This window comes from Megalops cyprinoides, chromosome 2, assembly GCF_013368585.1.
Source record: "Megalops cyprinoides isolate fMegCyp1 chromosome 2, fMegCyp1.pri, whole genome shotgun sequence".
NCBI classification, from domain to species: domain Eukaryota; kingdom Metazoa; phylum Chordata; class Actinopteri; order Elopiformes; family Megalopidae; genus Megalops; species Megalops cyprinoides.
In genome coordinates, this window is record NC_050584.1 from 36,962,302 (window position 1) to 36,975,784 (window position 13,483).

The following is a 13,483-nucleotide window of genomic DNA, read 5'->3' on the forward strand; positions in this document are numbered from 1 at the left end:
AGTTACTTTCCAACAGGCAGCTGTGATTCATCAGTGCTCTAGCTCTTAACCATTTGTGCAGGCAAACACATACACGTCCCTCATCTGACTCTCACAAATACAGACGGACACGTATAATGACGTCTGACAAAATGATAAATAATAAATTGATAATGAAAGGTCTTTATCAGGAGCAAGTTCTTACATGTCTGTGAGGCCACCTCATCAGTGTTGTGGAGACAGAGAGGGCGGGACTACTTGTTCTCACAATCAGTGGACGCAAACAATTGAGCTCCACTCAACAGCCTTTCAACGTGTGTCTGTGTGTGCAAGAGATTGGAGGACACTTTTTTCCATTTTTACTCTCCTCCTTTCTGTGTGGTAGGGGCCACCTCAGTCACCAAGGGCCTTTCCTGTCCAGTCCCCCAGCCACCATGCCCTCCCCACAGCTGGCTCTTCTGGAGACCTGATACACGCTCTGTGTTCTGGGCAACCGGAGGCAGCAAGCAGAGGCAGTGAGCAGAGGCACTGGCAGTGTATTGCCATGAGGATCTTCATTGCCTTTGAGGGCTCCTGTGAACCTTTTGACATTTCCCAGGACCAGACAGTCAGGACAATAAAATGGATGATAAAGGTAATAAAACCTCTGAACTTTGTTTGTATAGAGTTATTTTCTAGACTTTAAAGTCTTGTATTACAAAGGCATTGATACTTTGTTCTTTATTTATACATTCTGATGAGCTATACATTTTTATGTGAATATTTCAGCTAGAGTCAGTAAACAATGCATCAGTTTTTGTTAAAACATATAACTTTCTTTAGTAATACATTTCAGTAAATTGTACAATTTGATGTGAATATTTCAGCTAGAGACAGAAATCAATGTGCCTGTTTTAGTTAAAAAATTTCCAGATGGTAATTGTTTCCGGTACATGTCATTCCGGATGGTGTCTTGGAAATTACTTTAAGTAACACATTAGCTGTTCTAATTTGTCTTTCGGCAGGAGAAGTCAGAAAACAGTGTTAAGCAAACTTTGCACAACAAAGCTCTTGGTTTATTTTTGGCTGATATTCTTGGATAATCTCATTGAATAATTTATGTGCTGTGATACCTCTTAATTGTTCCATGCAAATTTCAAATTAAAGTCATTAAACTAAACAAAACATGAAAATTTATAAGATCAAGATATAAACACTCCAGGGCAACTACAAGTAAGCAAATGTATGTACAGTACCTTTCCCAGTCAGGAGGCTGATTGCAACAGCTTTTTTCTTGAAAAATATAATTATAATTAATTAAAACCTACAGACCCAGCAGCACTTTTTGCCATTTTTATTCACATAAATGACACTGTATTTAGTTATTGGTTGTTAATCCTTTAGTAGCATTCCAAAGGATACCCTGTCCCTGTATGACTGTCCCCACCCATGGTGCTGTCCAGTGTCCTGTGTCTTCCTCCTGCAGGACTTCTTCCACATGCAGCTGTCGGACGATAAGCGGACACATCGCTTCATAGACCTGACTTACGCCGGTGCCACTCTGCAAGACAGCTGGGTTCTACCCGACGTTGGCATCGCCCCTAGCAGCACCATCCACTGTGTGCTCAAGGTACCACCCTGCACTCCCCCTACCTTCCCCTGTGACACCCACTCGAAAACAAGTCTGTTTTTCCCCAGCCATCTCTGGCAGGGAGGGGGACAGAGATAGACTAGAAATAGATGATGCCCTCAGCCTAAAAGTCTTTAAGCAGATTCACTATGCACAAATCAACACATAGTTTTAAGGACTTCTCTTGTTGGGTAAACATTTCTAGAACAGGGTTAAGGAAGATTATTATCAGCTGCTCCATGAAATTTTTATCTTTAAAATGATTGTTTTGGAGCAAAATCACACTCCTCACTAGATTAGGTTTATCTGGTAACTGTTTAAAACAGGGATAGTGTGATTCTGCATTCTACCTGTAACACAACAAAATGACTGTAGCAGGAACAATGTCATCCACACTGCAGCAGTCTCTTACTCACCATACCTTTTTTACAAACCAAAGCCGCTTCTTGTTTCTGTGCCACCAGTGGGACCCCCATGCCACTTTTACATTAAAATGCAGCACTGCAGTGTATGGTTGTCAGGAGTACAGACTGGAATGTGGCTGTTAATGACCTCATCTTTGTTGAAACCTTATTTGAAGTCTTGTCATTAGGAAGCATTCGTAGCCACTGCAAACAGTTGCAGCAGTTGTTACTGCAGCCTTGAGGGGTGAATGGCTTTATATTAGTAGCTTACACTTTTACTGGCTTGCACGTTTATTGTTGGTGTATACAATGTGCATCTCACTTCTAAATAAGGCCTTATAATCAGAAAAAAAATTATGTCAGGCAAGGAGTATATTCTTCTTGGTGTATTTACAATGAAAGTCAAGAGCAAGCCATTCAGTGTATTTATTTTTTCTTTAGGGAATATAAAAATAAGGACAGTAAACAATTAAACATTTAATTTTGGCATTGCGGCATATGTCTAGTTAGTATTTCGCAATTACAACAATCTACCACGAGATAGCTGGCTTCCAAAAACCAATGGCCTGCAACTGAAGCAAACAACATGTTGAAGCAGACACCACATATTACCAATCATTTCCAACAGTTCATATGGCTAATAGTCCGCTAATTACTCTGGCTGAGTCAGAGGACTAGATAGTGCAGTGTGCAACGTATGCTTAATGCTTCATCTCCCAGGAGGAGGATAAGCCCATCCTGCATGTGTTCAGCGCGGTGACAAAGGAGACCCTGTCTGTGATGGGGACTGTTTTTCTTCTAAGCACCTCTGTTTCCAAGCTGAAGTCCCTAGTGTCCCTGCAAAATGGTCTGCCGGTCAGCACATTCAGGCTGACCACTCAGACTGGCCTGGAGCTCTACAACTGCAACTGCCTGGATGAGTATGGCATCGAAGTCGGTAAGGCTTCCGCCATAGTGCCTCTTTCCATTTAGTTTCCCGCTGTATAAAAATGAAGGTTGGCATGTGTGCAAGCCCAAAATCTTTACTGGCCTCATTGATAGAACGGGGGCACATGAAATGTGTTTCACGAAAAGCCCTTTTGTCTAATACTTTAGTGTTTGTTCACTGTCTGTCTGATGGCCATGTTGCTGATGACATGAGTCCTTTGTTCTCAAACATGGCTTTGTTTGAGTATTCAATGAGGTGTCTGCACACTCCACTACTAAGTAAGCCCCCTTTACAACAAAAAGAAAACTTTTGTTTGGACCTGCTTACAGATAATATATGGCACTCTTTATATCTGCAGTTCCTATTCAGAATCTGACTTCTCCTACATCAAGTGATATACAAACTGCTCTGATATCAGAGGAATGTCCAGTTTCTCTTTCCTGGTGCCATATGTGTAAAAAAAACCATTGTTGCATAAAAGCTTAGCAGACAGAGATTCAGTGCTGTGATAAGTCAGTAATCTGTCTACATAGGAACCACACTCCACCTGGACACCTGGGACGGGTGGACAGAGTTCCTCAGGGGTTGTTTTCTGGGCCACAGACACACTGTCCAGCACTACCTGTCTGAAGAGGAGCCAGTGATGAGGTCAGTCCCCTTTTCAGCCCCAGCACCCTATGCTGCTCAGTCAATCTGCCACTGTGCCATCTCCTGCTGTGCCATCATAGTATTGCAAATGTGTGCCTCAGTTATCTTCACATATATTGTAATTGGCCTTCCAAGTGTCTCAGTTGGTTACGGAGCACAGGCTTATCACAATACCCCAAGACACCAGAGGCTGTGGTGTGTCATTAGCTGACAATTACAGGAAGTTCACAGTGGTGGAGCACAATTCACTTTGTTCTGTCAGGAGCAGGGTGGGTTCCATCAGCCAGTGTCGCCTTGTTGCAATGCTCATTAGCACCCTCTTGCGACTTGTCAGGCACCTGCCAGTTACATGGATTATGTCAGTACAGTAAAATTGAATGTAGGGCTCTGCTTAAAGGCCCTGTATGCAAGTTACATGCATAAACACAGCCATTCCTATGAAGGTTTGTGGCTATAGGAGAGGAACTGAAAGTGTCCCCCATCTCACAGATTCCAGCAGAGAGTGGCTCTGTATGTGGCAGCTTTTTTCGGACACTTGGACCTCGCCGACTGGCTGCTAAGAAGGGGAGTGAGGGCGGAGGAGGCAGTAGGGGTGCACCCCTATCGCGAGTGGTGCAAGGAGACAGACCACCCTGAGGTTAGCAAGTGTCCCGTCCATGCTGCCGCAGAGGCTGGCCAGCTCCACATCCTCAAGTTCTTCATCAACAACAGTGTGCTGAACTTGAACTGTCGGGATCACAGGGGCCGCAGCCCTCTGCAGATCACCATTCAGCACAGGCACAGAGACTGCGTCCAATACCTCATCACAAAGCTCTGGTCAATGGTCTCCTTCCCAGGCCTGTCGTTCCCTATGGGGACATACATCCAGATCAAGCGCTGGGTCCACAAGGCACAGCGGCAGGCCTCCCCAGTGAGCATGGTTCACAAGGAACCCTATAAAACTAGGGTGGGAGATACTGTCCTGGTTGATGGCTTCACTCTTCCAGAGATGACATCAAAGCCCAGGAGCAGAGTGACCAGGGCGGGCGCGGCTGTCCAATGCAGCAACCTTCCAGTTCGAGGTCAGCCGGGTCAGCTGCCTCAGCTGCATCCTGCCGCTGTAGATGATGGCAGACTCAGGAGGAGCGGCAGGCAGGAAGGACGCTCTAAAAGAGAGGAAATCCTTTCGGCTGAAAATAGGGACCAGAACAGGAACACGTGGCGGAGCAAAGTCCCACTTCCACCCATCTCCCAGGATACCAACCCCCGGCCTCGATTCATCTATGCCTCCCCCAACTCCTCTCTCATCCTCACCTCTTCACTGGAGTCCTTTTCCAAACACTGTGGGCGTAGCACCAGAGAGAATGCCATCTATTGTTTGGCCCTAGCTAGGTGAGTCCCCTCAAAGTTGTCTGTTCAATTCAATAAAATTTTAACCTGCAAAGTCATTAACATGCAGCTCAAATATCTACTTACTGAGAAATGTTAGCGTTTTGCCACATATCATTCATTCTATGCCCCTATATTACCATCTTGGGAAAAATGCAGAGAAATAGGTCAAAGAATCTTCTGCAAAGTGAACATAATACTGCATGTATATACACACACTGTATGTTATACACTGGACAGACTGGAGAGTATTTGAATTGAGCATGCAGGAAACAGGTTGAGATTTCCCTCTAGGCTGATGTAACCCTTTTCCCTTGCAGTGCTTTCACAGAGAAACCCTGGCTGCAACAGCTGGGGATGGCTCGGACACTGGCCCAGAGAACAGTGCAGAAACTAGTGTAGATTTGCAGGACTGTCCGATGGTTCCAATGCTCTCTGGAGGGCTCAGCTGATACTGTGATGACCCAGTGAACTTAAATATGCATGTACTATTGGAGACAATGAAGATTTAAGACTCCTCAGATTCTGTGGTGTTTGTATGGTGTTTGTTTATCCGGTGATCAATATGCTATACATATTGAAATGTGTGTGATATTAAGGTCACATTATTCAAGAAGGGTTTGTTGTATTTCCTCATCCTTTTTCTTTTATTTCAGTGGCTTTTAATTTTATCATGTTTACATACCCATTAGCTGCTTTTGAGATACATGAACTTATAGAAATTTATTTTTAATGTGCATGGAATTAGGTTAGGTTTAAAATGTATTTGTGCAACTAGACATGATATTTCTTGCTGAAATCAAATCTTTTAGAAACCTATAACCAGCCTAAATAATAGAAATTCAAAAGGAGTGCAAATGAAAGGAGAAGCATTGTTAACACCTCGAGTTTAGGACATTGAAATGTACTTGGAGCCTGCAGCAATGTTTCAATGTGTGTGGGCCTGTCTGTGCTCCCACTGATGACATTGAGAAAGCACCAGTTCTCTATGACCCCATCCGTTCCCATTAACTGCCGTTTAACGACTGTCTGTTTGGTTCTGTGGCGTCTTCAGTGTTTACCAGACAAGATGTCCTTTTTCATTTTACTAAAGCATTCTTTTTATGACTGGGCAGTATGCCTGGCATTCCTTTTGTACCTTCCAAATGTCCATTCTGAATGTAGGCTTTTGAAAGTAACAGAAAACATCCCATCACTCCTTCTTTGAATATTATCCTAAATAAAATGTGCAGTTGAAGAACTGAATTTTGTTGCTGTGATAAATACATGTCTGTCATCATAACCATATCAAGAGCCCCGAAGAGCCTTTTTGTAACTACTGTAATAAAAATTTGCACAGTGACAACTGCCACAATGAACATAAACTCTGCAAAGTGCTTTGCTTGTATTGGGTGTCATAGTATGGATGTGCAATAATGATAATGTCATGTTCAAAGGGGCTGACAGAATGTGCATTTCCAAATGGACAACATATCTCTACTTGGATTGTGTACATGAAACAAACCACAACCCCTCAGCTTCACAGGACAGGAATGCTGTAATCGATGTTAGATAGAAAACCATGGAAAATATGCCTACTATTCAACCCTGTCAGGCAAAGGAGGTAGATGAGGGTATTGAACTTACCTTGTGAAAGGAAGTCTTTGTTAAAAGACAGTATTATGTTTCTCAGTATAATCTTAAACCATTTCACGATGCAATTTGGTATTTATGATAACTGAAAACTGTAAAGTAAATTTATGACGCTTTAGAGAGCGACCTGAGGTTTTCTTGAGACACTACGCTTTCATAGCGTTTTTTTTTTTTCCATTTGTGAGGTTTACAACCAGGAGGTGGCGCTGTAACTCTTACAAATGAAAACTATGCGGAACCACAGTTGGTGCCTCATGTTCCAGTCGGATTTTAGAAAGACAAACATCGTGATCATGTGATTTCAGTGGAAGTGTCTCCCAATGTTTCAACAATCGTTCTTTTGCGTTGTTGATACCCTGAGCTAGGTAACATGCTGTTAGTATTAAGTGATGAACATAAAGAGCACCTGGGATTTCTGCCTGAGGTGGACTCTGCGGGTAAATGGCAAATCTTGCTGAAAAACTTCTTTAGTTAGCACGATAGCTGTGACGAGGAGCTAACGTTACCTAGCTGTTGACATTTTGGTGGACTTTGTATAAAGATGGATTGTTAATTATGAAGAGCTAGCAGGTTGTTGAATTATTTATGCTATGTCAGTTTTGACGTACATGTTTTAATTGATCAATGCAGGAAACTGATGAACGCAAACTTGCTTCTGTGTGCTTGCTATAGCTAGTATAGCAGTGTAGTGTATAGCTTTTTGCTAGCAACGACTTATTAGCTAGCTGGATTCTTTAACAATGACCGTTACATTTTATGCACATCAGTGTCAAAGTTTTTTTTTGTTCGCAGTGGTGGGGGAATTTGGACGAATAGCGGTGGAATTCCTGAAGAAAGGTTCCAACCCTAAAATTTATGAGGGAGCTGCAAGTAAGTACCTGACTGGTTTAATACCCACTGGTTTTACTATACTAACAACGTCTTCGAAATTATCTGTTTTCCATTTGTCCAGTTGTATGCTTGGTTCTCCCATTCAAGTTAAAAATGGTCGCAACAAAATAATAACGGATTTAATGACATTGCATAACGTTGTAGTTGCGCCATGTTTTTGTTCTCTGAATCTCTTGAAGTCTGTGGAAACTGAATTCTTTATGAATATGTATTGCAGGGAAATTAAATGTGGCAGTGGAAACAGTTCAGCATGGAGTTGAAGGACTGATGTATCTTCTCACCGAGAGCTCCAAACTAATGGTAAGTGCAGTACCTGTGCATCTTTTGTGTGTATAATTACAGGCAAACAAAAATGCGGTTGCGAATAGGGATTAGAGGCCAAGGGAGCCCGTATGTCTCTCTGTGGATTGCACACTATTGTTACATTTCAAATGCATGCCGCCTGACTGCCTAAAGATGAGTTAAGATGTGGTTATAGCCATAGACTCCCTGTACTCACTGCAGTGTCTGTCTGATCCAGATCTCTGAGGTGGACTTCCAGGACTCCGTGCTGGTGCTGGGCTTCTCTGAGGAGCTCAACAAGCTGCTCCTGCAGCTGTACTTGGACAACAGGAAGGAGATCCGGCACATTTTGAGCGAACTTTCCCCCTCCCTGCCACACTACCATAATCTTGAGTGGCGACTGGATGTACAGGTATGTAATTCGTACTAACGTTTTAGCATGGGTTAATTCTTATTGCCAATGACTGGGATACAGTCTAACTCCTAATCACTAAATCTTTTCTTGAAAGTTGTTTAGTTTGTGTCAGACAGTTTGTTTCAAATGCAAGGTTTGTGTAGGTGTTTGTCAGTGATTGACTTTGGTTTTGCATGTAGCAGCAGGCGCGGATATGGCGTTAGACACACCTGCCATGTGTTAGTGTTTTCCTCTCTTCTTTAATGCCCTTTTGAGAAGGGAACAAAATCTTTTGAAAATATTTTAAATGGCAGCAAGTATTTGTGAGATGTTGGAAGCATTTACTCCATGAATCTGCCTTTGGCTTTCCTTTGTGAATTTCCACATTATTTTTCAGAAATGTCTTTTTCATGAGTTTTATTTTGTTTTACTTCAAAGAAGACTTCAAGGGGAATGTTAATCTCGGCTTAGATTTGAATGCAGAATGTATGTAGAATGGAAGGTGCATAACTGGTCTTCAGAGAGCAGCCTCTGGTGCCCTTAGGTATTGAGTAGCAAGGAGCTGTCATGCACCTGGTCAAACTTAGCAGTGTGTGTGGCTTCTCAATGTCATCCCCCCCGCCTCCTTCCTGCCATGTCCTGCAGCTGGCCAGCAGGGTTCTGAGGCAGCAGGTGAAGCCAGTGGTGACTTTCAAGCTGCACCTGGAGAATGAGGGGGTGAGGAGCGCCCGCGTCCTGCAAACAGACCCTGCCACTCTGCTGCACATCATCCAGGAGCTGGAGCGGGCACTGGCCGAGGTGAAGACGAACCACTGCCGCAGGATCCTGCGGAACATCAAGTAGCCTGCTGGCCAGCGGCCCAGGGGACACCCTTCCCCGCACTGTGCAAATAACGCTTTCTGCATCAGTGACAGGAGGGAAGGAGAGCGGCAGCTTTCAGATCTAAACACAAAAAGCACTCTTAATGATGCCACTGTACTGCTCTTTCAGCAAGGACTGAACAAAACTGTTTTGACTTTTTTTATCAGTGCCATATGTAGGCTTGGAGGATTTTGACCCATTTTCTACCAGCTTTACCTGTCTTTGGTTCTGGTAATTGACAGGTAATTCTCAATGTTTCCTTTATTAGATTGCAAAGATTTTGTCGTAAACCATGCTTTTGTTTTCAGAGAAGGGTACACATAATGTGCACTTATATTCTTCAAAAGACAGGTTGCTTAAGCATTGAAATAGGCTTGAATTTTTCTTTTACTCAAACAGGAAATATTCTGTCATTGCATTGGCACTAAATTGATAGATTGTAGAGGTTATTCTGAACAGATCAGCGTATCAGGTAAGGGTGAGGCATATTTCAGAATTAATTGTGGACAACCTCCAAGCCTATATATAATGTAGAGTAGGATTTGATGTCCACATGTACCTGGTTAAATGTAGGACAAGCGTGGTTCAGATAACACAGAGCAATATATAAAAATATATATGGAAGATGACAACTGTGACAGAAGAGAAGCAAGACTAGATGGACCTGCTCTGGTTTTGTGATGTAATTTGGCAATTGGCGTCCGTTGTGTTTCACAATTGATTCCCTTATCTGCTCTTAAATTGGTCTGTTAAATGCCAATATGCTCACACAGTCTTTGTCTCACTGCAATATACAGTAGAATTACCAAGTCATGATCTCATTGAGTAGGCAGCATCGTAACTCTGAATTACCCTTAATAACTTATTTAACAAAATAGACTCAACACTATAGAATTTAAATAACTGATAAGTACAGGTGCATCATCCATTTGCAAGTGATTGTATATCTGGAGTCCTACTGTACATAAAGGTTACAGATGTCATTGAAATTCAGCATAATTTGTTTTGCAGCCTTTGTCAATGCAGGGTCATGTAGTGTACTGTTTGTTTGATTTTTAAATTGCCTTCCATTTGTACTTTTTTGCATTTTATACAGTTGGTTTGAAGTATTGTGCTAAGAGCTTTTGCATAGGAAAGTCTTGTTCCTGTATACATGGTCCAGATTTCCAATAAGTGCAAAGAGCCGAAGGAGTCTTTTTCTTAATGTGGGACCAATTTTGAAATGGTGAGGAAGGAGAAGAGGAAAGAGTATTGCACTGTAGAGTAAAAAATTCATCTCTGCATTGGCTGTTCAATAAGGCAAACATCTGTCAACTAGCAAACTGGACGATTCCGGTTCCAGACAATCTTTAGAGGTGCAGTTCTGCACATGCTTGGAAATTGGACACACAGATCTGAAGCAATGTTTGTAACGTGTCATAATTCATTTTCATTGCCTTTTTAAAACTTGCGCATGCCTTGCAGGGAAAGTTGCGGATGTTTAAGCATTAGATTGTGACTATAAACACCATGTTCACAGCTGTTTGTATTTTTGCCTGAATGGAAAAAATGAATGCTTGAATTTTACAACTATGAGTTTTTATAAAGTGAGATCCCATGATGTGTGTTTTGCAATTTTTCTTTGTTGACAGAAATCAGTCTGTTTCTTTAATTGGCTTTGACAAGTCTCACCCTTAGGAAAATCCGCATTGTAACATTGAAATGTTATTTCTCTCAAACATATTTTCATTTGGATATTTGTTCATCAGTGTGAATTTAGAACTTCGATAACATTTTGGGCTGTACTGTATTTTGTGCCCCTAATATGAACAATATGATAATTCTTACAAACTTTTCATGACACTTCAGTCATGAAAAGTTTGTAGACCATTTCAGCATGTTTTTCCACACTCGAAACATGAGAGGGCAGCACTGTCGCATTTGCACTGTTTCCATCTTCATGAAAGGCATTCCTGCTGACCTCATGGTGATATTGCAAGCGCCCAAGACACCATAAGTCTTGTTCCTTTCACTTTGATTGTTCTCAAGCAGTTTTTGAAGGTTAGGAATAAATACATCAAGACATTAGTATTGAATTGACTCATATTTCACATGACAAAATCTTTATTATATACTACCCTGTGCTGTTCCAGGTATTTGAATCATTTCCTTTATTTTCTGTTCTGAGTGAAGTACTTCCTTAATCAAGGTAATGATTAAACCGGTTTCAGTGTCCCTAAAAGTGATTATCATTCCAACACCTTTGTAACAGCAGTGAAATGAAACAGTGCCTTGAGAAGAAGGAAATGTAAATCCTTGAATATTGGTCTGTGGCATAGGAAGCTTTTTATAGGACTACAATGACGTAGACCACGTTTCCAATGGTAAACATCACTGACGGTCGATTAAAGTCAGAGTTCACACAGGTGTGTGTCCTGTCGTTGTGTGGTCTTTCTACAGGGCTGGTCAGACACAGGTGCATCCTGGGCTGTCGTTGGTGACTTGGCTCAGTTCCCTGCTTCCATCAGCAGCTTCTGCCCACATTTGTGTTCTTGAACAAAGGTTTTTGTGCTTCAAATGATTTCAACGACAAATTGAGATCAGAAACATTTTCCACTGTAAATGTAACAATGAACAGTGTTCTAAGAATAATGCTTGCTATTAAAATAGTAACATTTTAAGGGAGATATTAGCATTTAGGTGGGTGGTGTTATTTGCTGGAATTCTTATAATCTCAGGTGCATAAAACAAAACTGCCTTCTTATAGAAAAGGACAAAGCAGTGTGATGAATGCAAATTTCACCTACCAGGCTCATTTTAATATATACATTTTAATGTATAGGGGGAGAATGTCTACCACAGGCTTTGGTGATGCGGGTGAGCGAAGGCACAGCCGATGGATGACTGGCAGAGAGGAACAGTGCACAGACAGTAGGGGGCAAGGGGACTTCTCCCCAGTGACAGTCAGGTCTCCTGGGACAGAGAGAGTGTGTTTGTGTGTGTTGGCAGTGTGGTTGGTGGGGTGGGGGGTGGTCTTCTTGAGCTGGACCTGTTCCAAAGTCAACTGTTCTCTGAGACAGTTGGATGTCGCCACAGATCCTACCTCAGTGATGGAGCTGCGTGTGTGTGTGTGCTTGTGTCATGAAAGCTGAGACCACAAGAAATTGAACACCCAGCATGTGAATATGGGCTTCTGTTTGACAAGCATGTCTCCAACTGTCAGTGCAGTGTTGTCTTTATTATTTCACTGGATCAAAACTTCTCACACCACAGGGAACATGTTAACTTGACAAACTTTAAATATTCTGTAGATGGATTTTACACTGACACTATAAAATTTAATTAAAACATATGACAATATATTACATAATTATACCTTTTCCATTTCCATTGATGGAGCCATGCTGGTTATTTTTACAGCTTGTGCTATGTTTACATTTATATAAAAGAGCAGATTAATAATATTTGATTTTTACTTTATCTCACCATCAAATGATTCTATTGTAGAGAATCCGGCTTTATTTGATCACATGGCTAGCAATGAGTTACAATGTTACCATGAACGCATTTAACAACTAGTTATCTACTTAGTCTGGCTGCTCAGCTATTTTATACCTACAAAGCCTAATCATCATATGGATTTATATCTATCAAAAAATCCACATACATTGCAATAAAAGTACATTTATTTAGAGTCACATGAATTTCTTTTACTCAGAATGTAAGTACATAGAAACATACCGTATGTACAGCCCAAAATAAGATGAGGTCATGAAAAATGGGTCAAATCATGTCCTCCCTCCTGAAAGGCCTTTAACGGTTCCTTTCTTTGGGTGAGTCAGAGCTGTGTTCTGTGTTGGAGGAGCTCCTTGCTGTTATGTTCCCAGCTGTCCAAATGGCTGAGTCAAGCGCAGCTTAGAGTGAGCCTGTCTCTCCTCACAACACCAGGGAGCAAAGAGGGAGCAAAGAGGTGAGGACAGCCTCAGTACTAATTCAGGCCTTGTGGCATGGCCTGCTGTTGCATTGTGGAGGCCACAGTGTTTGATCTTGGAAGAGCTTAGCTTACAGGGCAGCACGTGCCATCTTTTTGCACCTGACATTTCAGGGAACAACTGTTACTTCTCTGGCGTCCATCTGGACTCTTCCCTTCTAACGAGGGCTGCAGATACAAACCTACTGTAATTTCTACCATGGCACAGATTGTGCTGTGTTGCCAGTTTGTCTGAGTGGTAGCAGAGGGTCAGCAGTTACTAGTCATTTTTATAATTAGTATTGCCGATTACATCTTCTCTGCAAGTTTAACAGGTCATTAATAATTTAAAGCAGCTCAGGAATTGCAATGAAATAGGCCTGCTTGAATAAAATGTTGCACAATTCTGAATAGGAAAGGCTAAATGCAACAATACATTTTTCTGTAGTATGTGCTTCTATTTGTATTACACTACCACACACAGACGCCTCATTGTGCCATATCAAAAGCCCTGATATTTAATTATTTGCAGTGAGGT

At 41.8% G+C, this 13,483-nt stretch overlaps 2 protein-coding genes across 2 annotated transcripts; both read left to right on the forward strand.

Annotated features, from left to right (window-relative positions):
- The first annotated feature begins 523 nt into the window (after positions 1–523).
- Positions 524–5,338, forward strand: LOC118771084 (protein ANKUB1-like). Its single transcript, XM_036518962.1, has 6 exons — positions 524–613; positions 1,445–1,588; positions 2,713–2,929; positions 3,454–3,568; positions 4,058–4,939; positions 5,257–5,338. Exons 1-6 carry the CDS (start codon positions 524–526, stop codon positions 5,336–5,338), a joined length of 1,530 nt encoding a protein of 509 aa, XP_036374855.1.
- A 1,513-nt stretch (positions 5,339–6,851) lies between these two features.
- Positions 6,852–10,589, forward strand: commd2 (COMM domain containing 2). Its single transcript, XM_036521797.1, has 5 exons — positions 6,852–7,005; positions 7,361–7,438; positions 7,677–7,759; positions 7,980–8,153; positions 8,781–10,589. The coding sequence occupies exons 1-5, from the start codon at positions 6,939–6,941 to the stop codon at positions 8,976–8,978; spliced, it is 600 nt and encodes a 199-aa protein (XP_036377690.1). The 5' UTR covers positions 6,852–6,938; the 3' UTR covers positions 8,979–10,589.
- The last annotated feature ends 2,894 nt before the right edge of the window (positions 10,590–13,483 follow it).

Bases quoted from the DNA above. Each gene is read 5' to 3' on its own strand.
- LOC118771084 (XM_036518962.1), top strand. From the start codon at position 524: ATGAGGATCTTCATTGCCTTTGAGGGCTCCTGTGAACCTTTTGACATT. The intron at 1,589-2,712 runs GTACCACCCTGC...TTCATCTCCCAG, and splicing joins CCATCCACTGTGTGCTCAAG to GAGGAGGATAAGCCCATCCT. The intron at 4,940-5,256 runs GTGAGTCCCCTC...TTTCCCTTGCAG, and splicing joins TATTGTTTGGCCCTAGCTAG to TGCTTTCACAGAGAAACCCT.
- commd2 (XM_036521797.1), top strand. From the start codon at position 6,939: ATGCTGTTAGTATTAAGTGATGAACATAAAGAGCACCTGGGATTTCTG. The intron at 7,439-7,676 runs GTAAGTACCTGA...TATGTATTGCAG, and splicing joins AATTTATGAGGGAGCTGCAA to GGAAATTAAATGTGGCAGTG. The intron at 7,760-7,979 runs GTAAGTGCAGTA...TGTCTGATCCAG, and splicing joins CCGAGAGCTCCAAACTAATG to ATCTCTGAGGTGGACTTCCA.